The sequence below is a fragment of the Anabrus simplex genome, chromosome 1 (assembly GCF_040414725.1).
Source record: "Anabrus simplex isolate iqAnaSimp1 chromosome 1, ASM4041472v1, whole genome shotgun sequence".
Taxonomy (NCBI): Eukaryota; Metazoa; Arthropoda; class Insecta; order Orthoptera; family Tettigoniidae; genus Anabrus; species Anabrus simplex.
In genome coordinates this window covers 750,756,345-750,777,322 of record NC_090265.1, presented here as the reverse complement: position 1 = coordinate 750,777,322, position 20,978 = coordinate 750,756,345, and the positions used below count along the sequence as shown (strand labels likewise).

Genomic DNA, 20,978 nt, shown 5'->3' with positions numbered 1-20,978 from the left:
TCCTAATCTACTGGTATCTCTTAATATTAACAATAATAATTTTAAAAACATTTTAAATTATAGATTCATCAATAATACCCCTGTAACAATAGCAGCTAATTTTCCGCTGCCTAACCATACTACCTCCCCTCCGCATACCGCCAGCAACCCCAATGCCCTGCCCACCCCTCCTCACATGACATACTCCCCTTCAATACAGGCACACCTCTACAACATCATAATCATCATTGTCCCACTCCAGTCGCCCAGGTGTGGTTAACAAGCTTCCTCCACTCCTTTCTGTCCTTCCACTTTTCCTGCTCCATTACTCCCGCCACACCCAATTCAGCTTGTCTAATGTCCTTCCAAATCTGATCCATCCACCTTCTCGGTCAAGTAGAATTAAACTAATTGTCAGACCTTCTCGCACAGCCAACGCCGCTGGTCATCTCTCCAACGGTCTAAAGGGTAAGCATTAAGAAGTTCAGATTCAATCAAATAGAACAACTTTAAACTATAGCAATTCACACATATTTTCGTCAACTTTTCAGACTTGCATTTGTGCTGAGGTAAATTCCAAAATCTGAGAAAGAAAAAGGAAGTGGAATTAGAATAACTGATAGAGAGTGCCTGCTAAATGGATTTGTGTGCTATAGAGTGTGTGTTACTTACGTGTGGGCTGGATATTTCTTCAAGTGTAGTCGGGAGTGTGCTGCACCTTGTTACGTGTACGTCGTGTGGCTGTCGTAGTGTTCAGATTGAGAGGTGGTGGGGAGGGGGAAGCAGCTTCTGGAGGGGGTGGGGTGGAGTTGGTTGTGTCTTTTGGGTTGTGTGTGGGTTTGTGTCTGCTGATTCTTTTTAAATATGTGTCTTTTAGAATGGGAATGGCTGTGTCGGAGAGAATGTTAGTTTTATCTGTGATTTCATTTAAGTTGAGGTTGGGATTAGCGTATTGGTCCATATTGATATAAAAATCTTCCATAATATTGAGCAATGGGCCTCTGGGATTCATACTTAAAATTTCCATATCGTTCTCGATATTAGTGAAGAGGGGAACTCTATCAACCCACTTTCTTAAATTTCAAAATTTCATCCATAGCATGACATGCCTCAACAAGGATCCTGAAAGCTAGTATTTATCAGCAACATCATACACCAAGAATGAACATAGTACCTGTTAAACAAGCTACAGAACCTCAGTCGATTACGTTCCCCGCAAAATTTCGGCCCAACGAAGCACCTTGATTGTGTATTCACAACGGTTGGTCCCAGTGCCGACATGCTACATAGACGTTTGAACTTGACACCGAAACCTCAGTGATCCTCCATTCTATAGGAACTGTGTTTTCAACCTCCGTTATACAATTTTTGGAGTATGTGGCATTCAAGGTGTAACCGCCGTCGGGACAATTACGGTTACACATAATAATAATAAACATAATAATAATGATAATAATAATAGTAGTAGTAATAATATAATACTTAATAATATGAATAAGGAAATAGAAAACATGACGCAGTGGCGGTGTATTCACATCAGAACATAGAAGCGTGACGAGTATTTTTCAATACGCAATATTAAATCAAATATAGGGAACATTTACAGGCCTAGAAATGACAACTAAAAAGGATAGTGGAAGGTGCGGGAAGCCCTAATGAGGTCCATGGGAACGTATGACGTTATGGGGGAGAAAAGACTTACAATAATACACCTAACAGACAAATAATTATTAAGGAAATGAACATACAATCATAAATGAATAAATAAATGAACTGCGGATAAACATACTTGAGATACAAAACAAAAGATGTGTAATTGAAACAATTAAGGTCTACGATCATGAACAAACTTTGACATAGAGATTCAGAATTTACAGAATGAAGGGAGGCAACCTCGAACGAAACAAAATTAATTACACAATTCAAGACAGTGTTATCCTTTACTACAATTACAACTAGAGTTAGAAAAGAAGGTCTGCCTCATAAAACAACGTTGCGGACTAGCATAAATGCTAAGTCATAAATGCTCTATTTTGGAAAATGTGGAAAACTAGAGGAAACTCCGGCACACGAGATGAACTTTTAGATAATTATTGAATTTACATTAAGTGGGAAGTTAGCAAAACATAAGAATGCCTTAAATAGCATAAGGCAAAAAATGCACTTACCTTAGGCGGCTGACGACCCATCGCGGGTTGGACGCAAAACGCGTCCGCCCGCTGTATTACTCCAAATTCAAAGCCGTGGTCAAAGTGACTCGCACACGCGACGAGCCACAAACAGGAAATAGAGAGATCACAAATGACCATTAGCAACACTCCAGTTTGCCACATTCACCAATTAAAAATTTGAATATACTGGCCAATAAAAACACTTGTACTTTTGGCCAATAATAATTATCTTCTGGAATCACACATTGCATATTAGCGGATATTACAAAACAACAGGAAAGGGCCACTTACACGTGGCACACCCTGCCTCACAAGTCATGTACAAAATTTCCACATCCCTTTCTATAATTTACAGAGAAATACAATTTAAATCATGAAATGTAAATACCATAAATCTTCTTCATAGTCCATTTCTTCATAGGCCTAAATATGTAATAATTTTTAAATAAGAAAGCTTCATACAATAATTTACTTTGCATAAACACTTCAGTTCTTTAAATGTTTTTGTTTACCTAAAATGATGACAAGATAAAATTTACATAACATTACATACATAATAAGGACTTCTGTTGCTTCACTGATTTCTGCTCACCAACGGCCACACAAGGGACTCCAGCAAGCTAAAACCCTTTATTGTACCATATGTTAATATACATCTTGTTTGACGTAATGTTGGCAACAGTACAGATTTTTGAATGGAACTCCAACGGGTCCAAGCCCCATATTGTACCATATGTATATATCTTAATAGTAGTATTATAGTAGAATAAGGCATTCTTGTTAAATTAGTTTTTAGTAATGTTTTATGTACAATCGGTATTAAGCAGGTTCACCAACAGCTGATGACCTTTTTACAGGTCGAAACCGGTACTGTGTTAATGTAGATAACCTTAAACAGTTAAAGTATTGATTAGGTGGAAATCTCATACTTGCATTATTTGTTTTACGTCGCACCGACACAGATATGTCTTATGGCGACGATGGGACAGGAAAGGCCTAGGAATGGGAAGAAAGCGTTCATGGCCTTAGTTAAGGTACAGCTCCAGCATTTGCCTGGTGTGAAAATGGGAAACCACAGAAAACCATCTTCAGGGCTGCCGACAGGGGGGTTCGAACCCACTATCTCCCGAATACTGGATACTGGCCGCACTTAAGCGACTGCAGCTGTCGAGCTCAGTTTGTAAATATTTGGGCTCCTATTTGTCTTGATTGTTAACTTAGTATTAATACTGGTGTGTTTTGACGTTATACTTACATTTTATCTCCATTATATGGGAGGATAGTAAATAACATACAACCCTCTAAAATCTTAGGTTATAATCAACCAAATCAACCATCCACTCTTAATGAACTGTGATGCAACAAAATGTATCAAATAATCATACATAAATTATTGTAAACAATTAGTTCTTATGGGACAATCAGAGCTGTGACTAATTTAGAGAATTGAGTGGCTGATGATGCTTGCTAGGACAAGCGAAACATATACTACAACAACTAAGTAGAATAATTATATCCTAGTCACAAGGATGGTAAATTATTAAAAGGGTGGGTATCAGTAAATCAATTGTAAACAAAAATTAATACTGAAATTCAATACAGCTGAAATAATGAGATTAATCACTTGTAATTTAGTAGCCAACCAGGCTAACAATAAAGCTAATAGGTTCCTTAATCTCAAAATTTAAAGTCAGCAAAATCTCAAGGGACATTAGTTTCTAGAAATAATTTTTGAGGTGTGGATTAGTCCATACATTCTTAAAGCATTTACAGAGAAAAGACTTTCCTTATTCCAAATTGGGTAACACCCAACAAAAAATCAATGATATCTGGTTGAAGAGTGAGATTAAGTCTCATTATAAGAAGAAATTGTTCTTAAACTTTCAATTATACAAGACACATCTAGAAGTACAATGCTTATTGAAGATAAAAGGTTTCCACCTATTCAGTACACTGACATAGTGATTCAGTTAAGACATCACATATTTATTATAAACATTATGGTACCGGTTTAGGCACCTCGCGTGCCATCATCACCATTGAGAAAATTATTGCAAGTTTGTTGGATTACAAAAAACAACTAGAAGATTTTACAATAGTCACACAAAGACTGTGATATTTTTTAAAAAGGAAGAAAAACTTGTATACGATCTTAGTCTTACAATTATATATTGTGAGGGACTGTTTTACATAAATACGTATAACTCACACCTAACCAAAGAACAATGTTCTAGAAATTATGTATTCGACACGTCAGATGTTATTGAAGGACTGATGATAAATTTTATAAGGAAATCCTTGTACTTTTCTAGGCCAATTACAGGCATTTTTAACTATTAACAGATTTTTTTGACATACAAGATAATTTTGTGTTTTAAGACATACTTAACTTTCTAAAGATTAATGGGTCTTTGCTACTTAGTCACATTATATTTTTGTAAGACTCGCTAATCAGAATAGTATGCTCTGTATATATTTTATATTGTACTACCTACCTATGTACAGGTCGAAACCAATACTGTCCTCGTATGTCAATAATAATGACATTATGTAAAATAAGTATTGATCAGGTGGAGAACTCATCCCTCATACTTGTGTGCTTGAACTGTCAATACGTACTATGAAGCTAATAGATTATAATATTCTGAAAATTGACAGAATATTACAAACACCTCTATTAAAACAAGCCTCTGTATTGGTGCGTCCCTTCATTCTTCCTAAGATAACAAACGTTGACACTCTACAATGCACAGATTATGGTTCGTCAACTGAGAGCCGACTTTATGCTCATAATTCAATTTAAATGTCCATAATTAAGTGATCTATTTTTCACAGATTGATTAAACAATTCATGGATGGTGAATTGAGTAGGCCTTTAATTTTACAAAGTTTATTCCACCTACTCAGTACAGTACAAATCTGGATTCATCTTGGAGTTGCCTCATATAACAAATTTTTGTTGTCAATGACGTCGTTAAGATTATTGTCTTTATTATAAGTTGGCTCGAAATAAATGTACAAGTTTTCCATGTCGCTCAATAATTTCCCCTTACCTAGGCTTCTAACGATCTTCAAATCTTTCTCTATTGAGGTTGTAACTGTTACTTCAGCGGCCACATAAATACAGTTAAAAGGGAGGAAAATACATCAAATTACAATGTACCTTAAACACGATACTCGCCATAACCATGTAATGAACTGCGGCGAAAACAGCACAAGTTAAAATCAGTGAGTGCAACTTGACGATAACAAACAAGGAACGCGGAACGGAGCTGGGAACCTACCAAGGGCATAGAGATGGCTTAGGTTGCAGTTCTTGGAAAAATCAGTGGTGATCCTTGATATTCAAAAATATTATTTACAAAGGACTTTACAAAAGAATTCCGAACAAATTCAGCCAAATTACAAGTAACAACTCTCATTATTGTTCCGTATTGAAGATGACGTTAGGCACAGATATCAAGGATAATTTAATAAAAAACCACCTATTCAATACTTTCCACGTATAATGCGGTTATTATCTGCATGATTTTATGTAGACTTATTTAGGTCGGTACATGTTTCACCCATTATTTTGGGCATCTTCAGCCTGTATACAACCTTTAGGTCAAGGTTTGGGACCTTTTTACCCAATATAAACATTTAGTATTAAAAACTTCATTTTTTGTCCGTATTGACTCAAGATTTTACAATGCTTAGTAAAGCTAAAGGTTCCACCTATTCAATACGTTATCGTAATGGTCTATTTAGAACATCACATATTTATTTAACTTATCATAAAATACATCTTTGGTACCGGTTTCGGCAATCCACTATGCCATCATCAGCCATTGAGTTTTTTATAGCAAGGAACATTCAAAAAATTTTAAAAATATGTAATAGCAAGTCCTATTCTTACATGAAAAACATTAAAAATATAGCTAAATAGCATAGGCCCATTGTACTATACAAATTAACATGTCTTTTTTGAAAAATACAATATTATTTAGTGCATCTAAAATTATTTTATATATAATTGGCAAAGTCTATGATTTGGTATACCTTATGTACAATAGAATCATGTAAAATTGATAAAAGAATCTACTTTTTGCCATTTAACCAGTTTTTAAAACAACAAGTCCTATTTTACATGGAAAATATTAAAACTTGGCTAGTTAGTATTAACCCTTTTTTTATGTTATACAAGTAACATGTTTTGTTAAAAAATAAAGTATCTTTTTGTGCGTCTAGAATTGTTTTTTAGGTGCTTAAAAAGACTATGGTTTGATATAGTTGATACACAGGAAATCAACTATATCAAACCATAGTCTTTTTAAGCACCTAAAAAACAATTCTAGACGCACAAAAAGATACTTTATTTTTTAACAAAACATGTTACTTGTATAACATAAAAAAAGGGTTAATACTAACTAGCCAAGTTTTAATATTTTCCATGTAAAATAGGACTTGTTGTTTTAAAAACTGGTTAAATGGCAAAAAGTAGATTCTTTTATCAATTTTACATGATTCTATTGTACATAAGGTATACCAAATCATAGACTTTGCCAATTATATATAAAATAATTTTAGATGCACTAAATAATATTGTATTTTTCAAAAAAGACATGTTAATTTGTATAGTACAATGGGCCTATGCTATTTAGCTATATTTTTAATGTTTTTCATGTAAGAATAGGACTTGCTATTGCATATTTTTAAAATTTTTTGAATGTTCCTTGCTATAAAAAACTCAATGGCTGATGATGGCATAGTGGATTGCCGAAACCGGTACCAAAGATGTATTTTATGATAAGTTAAATAAATATGTGATGTTCTAAATAGACCATTACGATAACGTATTGAATAGGTGGAACCTTTAGCTTTACTAAGCATTGTACAATATAAACATACCAATATATACAATCATTAATGAACTCTTAAGACGGGTAACATAAGTTAATACAGTTAAGTTTTTTGGTCCTAATCTATCTAATTTGAAAAATGTCCAAAACTAAAATGGATCTTCTTTTTGGTAAAGAGGATTACATACCGGAGTTTATGTGGCCCCTATATCATATCATGTTCTTGACGTACCATGTCTGTTGATAGGATGTGTCGTCAACAATAAGTGGAGATTTGAACTGATTGTTGATTGTAGGTTGGTCAAGATTGAAATTATAAATTTAATGTGTTTTAACTTGGCAGTTCTATTCTGGTTAACTTAACATGTTCAAAAATAAAATTAAATGGATCTTCTTTTTTATCATAAGTCTTGAGAAAGGATGATATTAAAACTGGGGCTTATTTGATCCACGATTTTCATTTTCATGTTCTTGACGTAACTAATATCTAAACTAATAACTAAATCTCAAAGATGTCAATGAAATTTGAATATTCAACAATTTTTCAAATTCAAGGAATTCTTCGTAACGAGAGATTTTGGCAACACAGTAAATCCAGAAATAAAGAATCTAAATTATTCTTAAACCCTACGTGAAGACAGAACCCACAGGGTAAATACAAATGCATTTAAGCCTAGAGACGAATCCGCGTCCGATCCGCGGACTAGCAACACGTGCCAAGGTCGAGGAATGAAGAAAACCCGCGAAACGCCCGGGCAGAAATAATTTATTTCGCCTGTTGCGAGTATGGGAAAATTATGAAATTAACACCGAAATAAATCGTCTGTCCGAAGTTATGGAACAAATTTCAGGAAAAACGGTCTATTGAATGCGGAATTAGCATATTACACAACCAAGCTTCATGGTGTGAGTGGCGTCATCCCATAGAGTATAAAAGAAATCTCCCTCTGTATATTTGACAGTCTCTGTTTGGTTACTGGAGCGGCGGAGCCCACGTCACTTGTCAGCAGAAAAGTGTGAAAATTTGGTCTCCAAATAACTTATTACATGTTCGAGGCTATGATTCAAATATACTGTTAGAAGTGGAAGATGATAGAAATTTTCTAAGCTGCCGCTAATGGAAACTTTGAAGGTTTAGAAGTGCAGTAAAACCTCGTTAATTTGAAGTCGTTGGGACTCAAAAATCGGACTTCGAATTACGTGATTTCGAATTAACCGCCAATTCGCAATTCAGAAGCAACCCTCGCTGCGTTACAAAATATTCTAAGGCCCGTTACTGCATGCAGTTAACCTTGATTCGCAGTTTATACCTTTCAAATGCCATGAAAAAAGCCTATTTCCAAAATGTATGCAAGAAGGTGCATTTACAGTATTCAAATAATGCACTTGGATATCTCGCTGGCAAACATAACCTCACGCAACGAAAGAAAGAAGAAAAAGCACGATTCAAAGACGAGAAATCTATGCTGGCTCCCATGTGCAAGTACTTTATTCATTGAATTACTATACTGTAAGCATTTTAGATGCCTTGTATTTAAACAGAAAGTGCCCGATGTCCTTAAAATCGAACTTTCCGATGTCTATCATTGTACGATTTCCCGCCATGGCACTTCTCTTGTACTTCAGAAATGTAAACACTTGCCGCGTCACAAAGTATTTTAAGACCCATTAATACATGCAATCACCTCGATTCACGGTTTAAACCTTTCAAATGCCATGGGAAAAAACTATTTCCAACATGTAGGCCTATCCAACAAGGTGCATTTACAATGTTCAAATAATGCACTTGGGTAAATAACTTACAAACATAACCTCACGCAACGAAAGAAAAATATCACAAAATTCAAAGACAGGGATAAATTATGCTGGTTCCCCTGTGCAAATGCATTATTTTTTGGATTTCTGTACTGTTTGCATTTTTAGATGCTTTGTACTGGCATGGAAAGTTCCCGACGCCCATAACATTGTGGCTTATCGACCTTTCCTATGACGAGGGGATAAAGTTGCTCGTTTCCATGTGCATTGCAACGCACTACAATGGGGGGTCCCTCACAGTTGTACGATTCCCCAGCTGGCACTTCCTCCTGTAAAACCATATGATCGTTTGGGCTCGCATTAAAATAAAGTAATGCAGTTTCATCGGCAATGACATTATTGTTCGGTGCCTACGAATTTATTATATGAGCCAAGTTTTTTTTTTAAATGATTATTATTTTCGTCAACTGTCGGCATCGCCAGTGTTCGCGGATTCTGTTTTCCCGCACACTGCCCGTTGCGTGATATTACGGCGTTCCTTAAAAGTTTGAATACAAAAGAATTCCGATTTCATTCAACTTAGTAATCATGAAGTGCACTGTAGATCCACCGAAGTGAGTGTAAATGCGGAAAGCTACGGTACCAATGCACGTTCCGGAACACGCGTTCTATTATGACTTGGATAAATTTCGAGTTGAAATTACTCTGTAACATACTACTGTTTTAAAATGTAAAGGCAGTTTCGAATTAAAAGTCTAAATTTCGGTAATGGGGCCGACATTGTACTTCGAATTACGAATTATCCGTATTTTGAATTAAACAATGTAAATAATATGCAAAACTGTATCTCATGTTTCCAGGAACGAGAACTTCTTCGAATTAGGTGGGATTTTGAATTAACCGATTTCGAATTATCGAGGTTCTACTGTAATTGAATTTCTCTCGGTATTCAGTGTGTGTCTGTTAAAGAGGAGTTTGAAGTTAGCTACTGTGTCTGTTGGAACACTTGGCCGTAGTCAGGCGAGAAGGGGACAGTCTTGCGAACGCAGTAGATGTGATCATTTGAGAAGAATGCTCGTCGCCTGGTAAATGTTTTGAAAGTGTGTTATAGAGTGTTGTGTAATTTAAGTTACCTGTGTAAATATAAGAAGAAATAATCCCAGATAGCCATGGGAGGCTAAAATAAACGAGGTTTGCTGGCTGTTGCAGCCAGAATCCAGGACGATGGCTACGATCGCAGGTCTGTGAATATTTTGTATCAATGTTGTAGTTAGATTATTGTTTGTCCCTACTATTTTTCATTGCGTGTGTTGGGTTGATATTTTGTGATGATCAAGCGAAAGTATTATATTTCTGGTCAGCATGTGAAAATCTTTAGTGTTGTAAAATTCACATCAAGAAACTATATGATGCGACGTTTAAATATTGTGTTAATATTCTTTGAGATATTGTCTGAATTGAGGAAATTTAGGAAGGTGATAATGATAACGTAGTCGTGGCGAAGGTCTTAATTTCGAATATCGTTTGAATTCAGAAATTTTTTGTCGAAATAATAATAATAATAATAATAATGTCTACCACAGGATAAAATTTTCCTATGTTAAAAAGTGGATTTAACAAGTATGTTCTACAAGGTTTTGGGCAAGGTTTTGGGGGTGTCTAGAAAATTCCAGTGAAATCAGATAAAGTTATGTTTTATTCATGGGAAGTAAAAATTTTGTGACATCGTGTATGTCGATGATATGGAAAATCACGGTGTGTTGTTGTATTCTCGAGGTCCGAATGTTGTAGTAACAGGAAAATTAAAAAAAGGTATATTTTTATAAAAGTTGTTTGTCACGATAGGATCTTGAAATATAAGAAATTGATTGAGAGCGAAGAATTTATATATCTGGAGATAAGAGTTGTAGAAATGTTGAAGGCAAAGGGAGCCTGGATTTTACGTAATACCACCATGAGAATGTTATGAAAATGAATTTTTGAGACAGGCTGTATATTAAATGTGAGATTTATGTGGCAGGCTGTAGTATATTCCACTAAAAATCCGATAGGTGAGGCCTGGAGAAGGTTGGTTCGAGAATTATTGTGTGAGGCACAGTAAATTTCAAGTAAGATCCCGAGTGAAAAACGATTCTGTTGAAGATTGTAAATCTTGGTAGTAAAAATCAAGTGACTAGTTACGTAAAGTCAGTATAATGAAAGTTAAAATACTCGTAATATGACCTCGAGGATAGAAGAGCATTTTGAATACACAGTTGGTGTTATTTGACTGTAATGACAAGTTTCCAATCAGTAAAGTTCATAAATTACAAGGCGGTAATTTATCATTAAATCGGAAACATTGTGGGATGAGATATTGGACGTTTTTAAGTAATATGTTTGGCTGTGTAAATTTATTGAATTTCGTTTCACTGGATAGTCGTGGATATGAATATTTGGAAAATGACGGTAGGGGATTTGAGGGCTTCATCCTAAAACTGCTGTGTGGATTTGTTTTTTTGGTGGTGATGATTATTGTTTTTTTTCTTTGACGACATCCAAGTAATGTTAGACGTTTGTTGGAAGTTATTATCATTTTTCCAAACTTCATTGCACATGCTGAGATCGTGTTCGAGTTGTGGATTGTTCGCCACACGATATTTATTTTCAATTTCACGTTTAGTAACAAGATAGGGACTTAGAGGCATTTTCCGACTTGCTTAAGAGTTTGTTTCAAATTACGATTTCGCCTGATATGATAGAGGAAGCGTATATGACCCAGTTTCCGCTCGACAATAGATTTAGGACGTCACATGTTATCCTAGGAGTATATTGATGATGAGACGTCCTAATTTGGATTAGGAAGGTATGTGTACATAGAGGTTAGTGTTAGGGTGTACATACGTTAAGTATGTCCGACGATAGGTCTGGGATGTTAGCTGTACATACTCAAGTCTTAGATTAGATGTTTTTGCGAAGTGATCTGTTTGAAGGTAATGTCTGCAGTAGTATACGCAATGTGGAGAGGGTTAGCTTGGTAATAATTAGGCCAAGCTTGTGTGCAGCCCTCAACAACTGGAAGGTGTTTACTTAAGATTATGGAACCACTATCGGCATATGAGGGTTGTCCAATATTGGATACTCAGCTAGCGGTGATTGAATATTTACTGCAGTTTTTCATGCGTATTTGAGTTTAATTAACTTCTGTATTTTATTTTATTTTACGGACCTAATTGTTTTGTCGTTCTGATGTCTGTTTTTGCTTTGGCAGCATGCGTGCTGACACTCAGCGTAGGTGTGTGAGACTTGAGTTACGAGTGCGGATTCGATTCGTCAGCCGGTAATATATTTTATTTTCAATCTTTGTCGTTCTTTCATTTTTGTACGTAGTTGAGTTCGATCATTTGATAACTTTGTAGGTAGTGTGTTGGGACAAACAATAAGTAGATGGATCTGTGATGGTAGTCATTGTTAAGTAGGAAAGAATTCTGTAATTTTGTTTTATTTTACCATGTGGACTTGTAATTTTATTAAGCGTAACGTAACCATTTATAACCTGAAAATCGGTTTGATAATAATATTATTCAAGTTATTTACCACTTTTTAATTAACTTCAGTGTTTGGCATTTCTTCTAAATGCGTGATGAATAAGTGTTTCCTGCATTTCGCAGTTTTGTTCCTTCAGAACGACCTAACATAAAATCCTTGCGGATCGTGTAGTTGTTGGTTCCTTCTGAACAGCTGTTTGGGGTGATGCACGTTTAGCATTGGGATTATTTTATAACTTAAGGGTGTCATGAAATGACAAATACATAGTGGAATTTTGTTTCAATTGTGAATGCTGCTGTCAACTCGTAGTGAACACCATGCTTTCCAATAATATTTCGCAACCTATCCAAAGCAACTGATAGTCAATTTGGTTCGATTAAGGGTCCATTCGGCGGGTGTTCCATATCCGAAAGGGTATTCGACTGGTGGATAACCTTAATTAAGAGTAAATCAGGCGTTCTACTTGCTGAAGGTCAGATTTTCCACGGATCGTGTGGATTAATTTTCAGTTATCGTTTGGATTGATAGGTGCCCAATTTTTCAGGTTTTCCTTTCACCATTTTCTTTCAGTTTCGCCATCCACTAATTTATGAGATTCCTATTTTCTCCAAAGAGAATTCTTTGATATAATAATAATAATAATAATAATAATAATAATAATAATAATAATAATAATAATGAATTTACCCTATGCAATGTGACTGCGTTTGAAACATTTAATAATTAAATTTTTTTTAAATAAATTTTTTTTGTGCCATTAAGAATTTAATAAAAATTAGTAAGCACATATTTGCTCCTCATTTCAAGTAGTTAGGCTCTCTTCTGCACCCCATCGTTTGGTTAAGATCGTGACCGAAACATTCCCGCAACGACCCCAAGATTTAAGAGTTTAATATTGCTCTGCTGTAGCAGCCGTGCCCGACCAACGATGGAATGGTAAGTCAAGGGTTCAGTATAATGTATGTATTGTGCAAGAAATGTAGAATAAGCAGTTTTGACCAGTTGTATCTCCTGATTTATCCTGATTTTCACATCAAAATCTCCTGTTTTTTGGTTTTGTAAAGCTGGCGTGTACGCGTTTTACTTCAGGCAAAATTACTTGTCTTTTCAGTGCGGCTGTTTAGGCACGGTGAACTTTTTTTTTTTTGCCTCTTCATTTGTGCTGTACATGGTAGTTGCAGAACTTGCACAGCAGTATATTACTATTATTTTAATTTACATAAAATTCTTCAAACATCATGTTCTGCTGTATCACTATCCAAGTGTTTGAAGCTTGACTTGTGTTGAAATAGCTCGCATGCCACGTCTCCTTTCTGCACCACGTGCTTAATTGTAATTTAATGGAAACTTAAAATTAAGTTTAAACACCCTGCTATCAGTGAAAGTAGAAAGCACAATAGAAGTCCGCTTCGAGTACGGCACATAACGAGAACTCTTATTATAACAACAGTTTTGGTCTGTCCCTTCAAAATTCCTATATTAAACTGTCTTATCCTTTGCTTACAGCGAGAGCCCTATCACTGACACATCCGTTTCTTACAAGCAATTAAGCATGCGCAATTTTTTCTGTTAGTGATATTTATTCACCAGCGATTATATTGCATGCGATCGATCACCGTCGGTATAGTTTTCTCGCTATGTCCACTAGTGAGGTCTCTAATCGATATTCGAAGGCGACATCAGAGTTGATTAGTAATACCTGTTGACTGCTGTTCTGTAAAGAAAAATAGAAATGGAAGAAGAGAACATGTTTTCATAATAAGTGTGTAAATAACTTGTCTGATAGCGGTTATCTCATTAAAAATAAAGGCTGAAGTAAACAGTCGCTTAATTTTAATGCTAAATACGGTAATTAAGTAAGAATGGGATACATCTCAGGGTATGGCAGAGTGAGTCATTGATTTCAGATGTGAGTTTTATATTTTCTTGCGTCTGTGTGGATACATTACAACATCGCTCGAGCTATAAAAAGGGAGGCTAGCCACAGTCAGTCAGTTTGTGTTGTACTTGGGGTGGAGTCAGAGCGAGACTCATTGTGACTGGGCTCAGGGCGAGAGAGGTTTTGCCTGTCCCTAGTGTCCCACTGATGTCTGAACGAGGAGCTGTTGTTCTTGGTATCAGAGTGTAAAGTGAGTGGCTGGACTGAAAACCATGTGCAATACGGAAGACTGTCTACTGTCTGAGAGTACTGTTTGTTTGAGTACTTCTGTGGACTCAGGAGGGAAGCTGCTGTCAGGAGTGTGAGGGTAATTGGACCTGTTGTGGGTATCGTCCTGCTGTTGAAAACTGTTGAGCTGTTGCTTGTTATTTCTTCACTGTGTTAAACTTTTGTGAGTTAGTGGACTGTCTCTGGAGTCAAACCAAGGAACATCCATCATGCGTTGTATAGCCAGTACCAGCGGTCTGTATGAAGTGACTGGACTAGGAACAGTGAAGGTAAGGATCATAGTCGTTCAACAGACTGCCTGCTGTGTAAATTAGTGAGAGTGGCCATTCGTGGTTAGTTAGAATTGTGTGCATACATTTATTGGGTCATCCTGAAATAAATTAGACGCTGTTTTATTTGTAACTGCTCTCTCCGCGAGTGATGTCCACCCTCCTGTTGAAGCCGGGAAGCAGAAACAAGCTGTCTGTTTAAAGATGGCAGTGCATGATGATGTGGAGATTGTATGTGTTCCTTTTTATTCCTCTGTGTGTTAGCCGGTTGAGACGCTGGCTCAGCCTGGTAGTGCTCGTGTAGGTAGATATACTGGCACGTAAAAGAACTCTCTTTGCCGGGCTGAGTGGCTCAGACGGTTGAGGCGCTGGCCTTCTGACCCCAACCTGGCAGGTTCGATTCTGGCGCAGTCCGGTGGTATTTGAAGGTGCTCAAATACGTCAGCCTCGTGTTGGTAGATTTACTGGCACGTAAAAGAACTCCTGCGGGACAAAATTCCGGCACCTCGGCGTCTCCGAAAACGTAGTTAGTAGGACGTAAAGCCAATAGCATTATTATTATTATTATTATTATTATTATTATTATTATTATTATTATTATTATTATTATTATTATTATTATTATTAAAAGAACTCTTCCGAGACTAAATTCTGTCATCTCGGCGTCTCCGAAAACCATACAAATAGTTAGTAGGATGTAAAGCCAATACCATTATTATTATTATTATTATTATTATTATTATTATTATTATTATTATTATTATTATTTATTTATTTATTTATTTATTTATTTATGTGTTGATATCTTGAGATAGAAAGTGATCTAATGAGATAACTTCTTTCATATTAAACCATACTAGTGTTATACTTTGAGAAACGTTTGTCGACTAGTGCACTCATTCACAACTTTCTACATTTAAAGGTCTACCTGTATTGATTGAGGTGTTGTCTCTTCTGAACAGGAATATATTCATAGGGTTGGCCGAACTGCTCGAGGAGAAGGCGGCAGAGGCCATGCCTTGCTTATTCTGCGACCTGAAGAGTTGGGTTTTCTCCGCTACCTTAAGCAGGCTCGCATCCCACTCAATGAATTTGAATTTTCCTGGAACAAAATTGCTGATATACAGTTACAGGTGAGTGATTGGTTTACTTTTGTACAAGGTATTCAGGTATATGAGCATCAGAGAGTTAGATAGTTCGAAAGAAATACAGTAGAAGTCTGTTATAGCGAGAATTCACAACGGCGAAAAATTTACTCGCTATAGCGCATTGTCGTTATATCCGATTTTTTGTAAAAATCAGGAAAACCCCCAATCACATTAAAGTCAGTATGAAATGGTGATCATTTTGTTAAAAAACTTGCATTTTCGCGGGTAATATCCACAATATGGCTTACTTGCTTGTTATTTTTTGAAATCCAATACTACATGAAAGCGTGTGTTGAATTTCATTCGGAAAAAAATTACCGTATTTCTCCGAATCCAAAACGACCCCCACTTTTTTCTTCAGATTTTTTTAATGAGGCTTAAAAGTGCTTTGTAAAATCATATGAATGTCTTTCGTATAGAGTACGCATATTTATACTATTTGTAGACGTTGAACATTGGCTTTAGTTATGCCGTATTTTTTGAGGCTGTACAATTATGCTTTATTTCAGCGGGTTTAATATCCATTAACTTAAAATTGGCATCATAAGATCGAAGGGATCTCGCTGAAAATTTGCCGGCAAATACACATTCCACGCGTCTCTATACACTACGACGATCCATCAGGAAAATATTCTTGCTTACTATAAAACTGTTACTTTCACTCAGCGTCAGATATAACTGACTGCCGCTACACGCATGTCTTGCTTGCCGGATTCGGCCAACTGCAGCGGCTAGCGGTGTATAGGTCTTAATCGCGGACTTTGAAATTCGACGAACGAGTTTATTGCGCCGCGGTATGCCAATTCCGCCCTTGCATTTTTGTGCACGTACCGTACCTCACAATTTCATCTTCGGCTTCTTTAAAGCGTCCTTGTTGCGGGCCACTGAATACATTTTTGTGCAGTATACATTTTTAAGCTATTTTTGTCTTCACAGTAACTCCGGATATTGGCTTTAGTTAGGCATATGCCGTATTTTCTTGTGGCTGCACAAGTATTATACATTTCCGAGTGTTTAATAGCCATTAACTTAAAATTGGCATCATAACATCGACAAGAACCCATTGAAAATTTGCCGGCAATACCTGTTCCACGTATCTTTACAATACGATGATCCATCACGAAAATATTCTTGCTGTCTATAAAACTTAATTTTACTAAGCGCCAGGTACAGCAGACGCGATATAACTCTGGTACTGAGTAGCCGTGGCCTTTCTAAGAATTCGAAGGCTCGCAAGTTTTGATGCCATTCTGCAAATTTAAGAAACGTTTCTGTAGAGGATAATAGAATGTCATTCTCTCTTCACTATTTCCCGAGATCCAGTGATGTTACACACAGGCACTGTACAACCGGTCGCCGCGGCTAGCGATGTATGATAAAGAGGCGGTCGTTTATTGTCATCGAGTTTTGTCTGTGCGCGCGGTGGGGTGAAAAGAAACAGCGTGGTTACTGCGGTAGTTGCCAGTGGTGTTCATTACTATCAGGCCGCGAATGCAAAACGACCCTTGATTTTTAACATGAGATTCTGAGAAAAAAACGTCGTCTTGGATTCGAAGAAATACGGTATCACTCCAGAGGCTTCCGTGGTAAACATTTGAGTTTTCTTCTACAAACGGCTTCACCTAACCTAACCGTATATGTACCTATCATGAAAACCTATCTGAAACGCATGTAGAGAAATGATAACCCCCTCGTTAAAAATTGACGTGCCGGGCGAGTTGGCCGTGCGGTTAGGAGCGCGCAGCTGTGAGCTTGCATCCGGGAGATAGTGGGTTCGAATCCCACTGTCGGCAGCCCTGAAGATGGTTTTCCGTGGTTTCCCATTTTCACACCAGGCAATTGCTGGAGCTGTACCCTAATTAAGGCCACGGCCGTTTCCTTCCCAATCCTAGGCCTTTCCTATCCCATCGTCACCATAAGACCTATCTGTGCCGGTGCAATGTAAAGAAAATAGCAAAAAAAATTGACATGCGAATAGCTTTCTGAAATTTAACTAGACTCGAGAAAATATAAACTATCCTCTGAAATCAGTGATCCACCTTGCCATATCTTGAGGTGTATCACATTCTTACTTAATTTCAGTATACGGTATACCATTAAAATTAAGAGATCGTTTACTTCAGCCTTTATTTTTAATCAGTTAACAGCTGCTATCAGCCACGTTATTTTACACATTTATTACGAAAACATGTTATCCTCTTTCATTTCGAATTTCCTTTAGAGAGCAGCAGTCGACGGGTATTACTAATCGACTCCAATATCGCCTTCGAATGTTGAAGAGAGAGCTCGCAAATGCAATTGGCGCGAAAAGTATACTGTACCGAAGATGATCGATCGCCCTTTGTGGCAAACATTTCAGTTTTGTTATTCAAATAGCGTCACCTATCCTAACTTAACTGTACTAGCCTATATGTATGATGATTACATACTTCAAACGCCAGTAGAGAACCTACTCGTTATAAATTTATATGATAATAGCCTTTCTGTAATTTAACGGACGCGAGAAAATATAAACTAACCTCGTAATCAATGACGCACTCTGCCATATCTTGCGGTGTAGGCTTATCTCATTCTTACTTAATTTCGGTATTTAGCATTAAAATTAAGCGATTATTTTTAACGAGTTAACAACGGTTATCGGACACATTATTTACGCATTTATTACGAAAACATGTTCTCTTTCATTTTCCTTGCGGAAGAGCAGTCGACGGGTATTACTAATCGACTCCGACATTGCCTTCGAATGTCGACGAAAGAGCTCGCTGGTGGGCATAGCGAGAAACGATACAGCATCGAAGATGATCGATCGAATGCAGTATAATGACTGGGTGCTTAAATATCGGCAACGGAAAAATCGAGCGCGCATAATCGCTCGTAATAACGGATGTGTCAGTGAAAGGGCTCTCGCTGTCACCGAAGGATAATACACAGTTTAATATAGGAATTTTGAAGGGACGCACAAAAGTTATCGTTATAACGGAGTTGTCGTTATATGCCGTACTAGCTATAGCGGACTTCTACTGTAATTAAATATCTTGCGCCATTGTCATTTTATCAACCATTCAGATTGCTTTGCTGGCAAATTCAAATGTGATTTGTGAGGCACTGTTGCTAAATGTGCATGTAGCTTGAGAGCGCCAATCACAGAAAAAATCTTGGCCAGGGGATGGGTTTGCACGCCAACCTCCAAGCTGACAGGATCGCTAGAGTGTGTTTATTCTCAGCATAGCTCTCAAGCTGGTCTGATGCCTGCGAAGTGATATGATTGGCTAACTTGAGCAGCTGGTGTGGTTATGAGTAGAGCCCAGATTATATGTAATATAAAAATGAGAAATATGTACATAAATATGTAGCTAAAATTGACAAAATATGTAGTTAAATGTGTAATAAATAAAAAATATGTAACTTAATATTTAAGCTTCATTTGATGTACAGTTGAACCTGACTTATACGTATATCAAGGGGAAGAGAAAAAGCTACTTGCAACTCAGAATTACTTAAATCAGACTTACACAATACATTACATATTTACTGAAAAACCAATGGAATAGACCTACACGTGTAAATCCTTGCAAATAAAAAATACATTAAGACAGAAAATATTATTTTGAACTTGGTCCAGCCTTAAAGAAATCAGATAGTTTGGCTTGTTTTACTTTTCTTACATTAAGAGTGTAAACCTCCTTTTGCAAACTTAGTAATGAATTCAAAGCATTTTCACTACAACATTTCACACTGATAATAATAATAATAATCGTATGGCCTCAGCTACCGTGTGCAGACATTTCAATTTGACGCCATCTGGCTGTCTGCTCGTCAATTTCGACGTTCCGTTTTACTCTAGGCCCCCACTAGATGGCAGACCGAGTAAACCGAAACTCTCTTGCACTTAACACTTCACTCAGTTCAGGTGTTTCAAGATTCAAGCCATTATCTCCATCTCCACCACTGTCATTATCGCTTGAAGCTCGTCCATCACCACCGCGTTGTTGGCATACATCAGCAATAATCTGTTCATCCGGTAGTTCTCCACATACAGCCAGATTATCATCAAAATGCACAAAAGTATCAAATTCTACACCCTCTAGTAGCGTTATCTCATTGCCAGACAAAACTTCATCCCCATAATCATCATTAGAGGCAGCCTCTTCTAATAAGACACCAGATTTGTGGAAACAGTTGCTGATTGTGGAGGATGACACCTTCCAGGCAGCCAAAATAAAGTCCATGGCTTGTAGCAAATTAATGGAGGGAGGTTTATTTCCTGCATCACTCAGTGTTACTAAATGTTGAACCAGCATTTTTCTATAATGCACTTTCAAATTTGCAATGATGCCCAAATCAAGAGGTTGTAGAACACTGGTACAGTTAGGAGGGAACAATTCCACTCGGACATTCTCCAGAACGATTTGAGGTGGCTGTGCTGCACATCAATCCATAAGAAGTAGGATCTTCTTCTGTTTCTTTTTCATTTTAATGCCCAGTTTTTTCAACCACTGTTCCATTATAAGTATAGTCATTCAAGAATTTCTGTTGGATTCATATTCCGTAGGTTTTATTTTCACACCCTTAAAACACCTTGCATTCTTTGATTTTCCTGTCACAAATGGAGGAAGTTTGTCAGATCCATCTGCATTGGTGGCCAGAAATACTGTTAAACAAATTTTGCTTTTCTTCCCTCCATGGCATGAGTCACCTTTTTCAGCTGATGTTTTATTAGGAAGGATATTGTAGATTAGGCCGGTCTTATCACAATTGTAGATATTTGGAGGCTGATAATCGCTTACGATACCTGACAGAACCTCTTCTTTCCAGTGTTGCACTGTAATGCCGTCCACAGCTTTTGAGTCACTGCAGATTGTTCTCCCTGTCATTCCATGACAATCTTTAAATCCTTGCAACCATCTTGATGAAGCCTTGAAATCAGCAGTGATACTAGTCATTTTAGCTAAATCTATCGCCTTTGCATTCAGCATGCCGCCACGAATTGGTAGAACTGCAGCCCGCTTTTACTGGAACCATGTGAAAAGTGCTTTCTCCAAATCTACGTACCTTCCTTCTTGCTGATGGATGCGCTTTGCTGATTTTGAACCCAGTTTTAAGAACTCATCCAAAATAGC

At 36.9% G+C, this 20,978-nt stretch overlaps 1 protein-coding gene across 2 annotated transcripts in view; it reads left to right on the top strand.

Annotated features, from left to right (window-relative positions):
• pit (pitchoune) overlaps positions 1–20,978 on the top strand; it is a 330,099-nt gene that overhangs the window by 273,240 nt on the left and 35,881 nt on the right. For both annotated transcript variants that reach the window (XM_068225206.1, XM_068225207.1), the window contains exon 10: positions 15,673–15,843. In XM_068225206.1, coding sequence (XP_068081307.1) covers positions 15,673–15,843 — 171 coding nt within the window. The remainder of the gene's footprint in view (positions 1–15,672; positions 15,844–20,978) is intronic.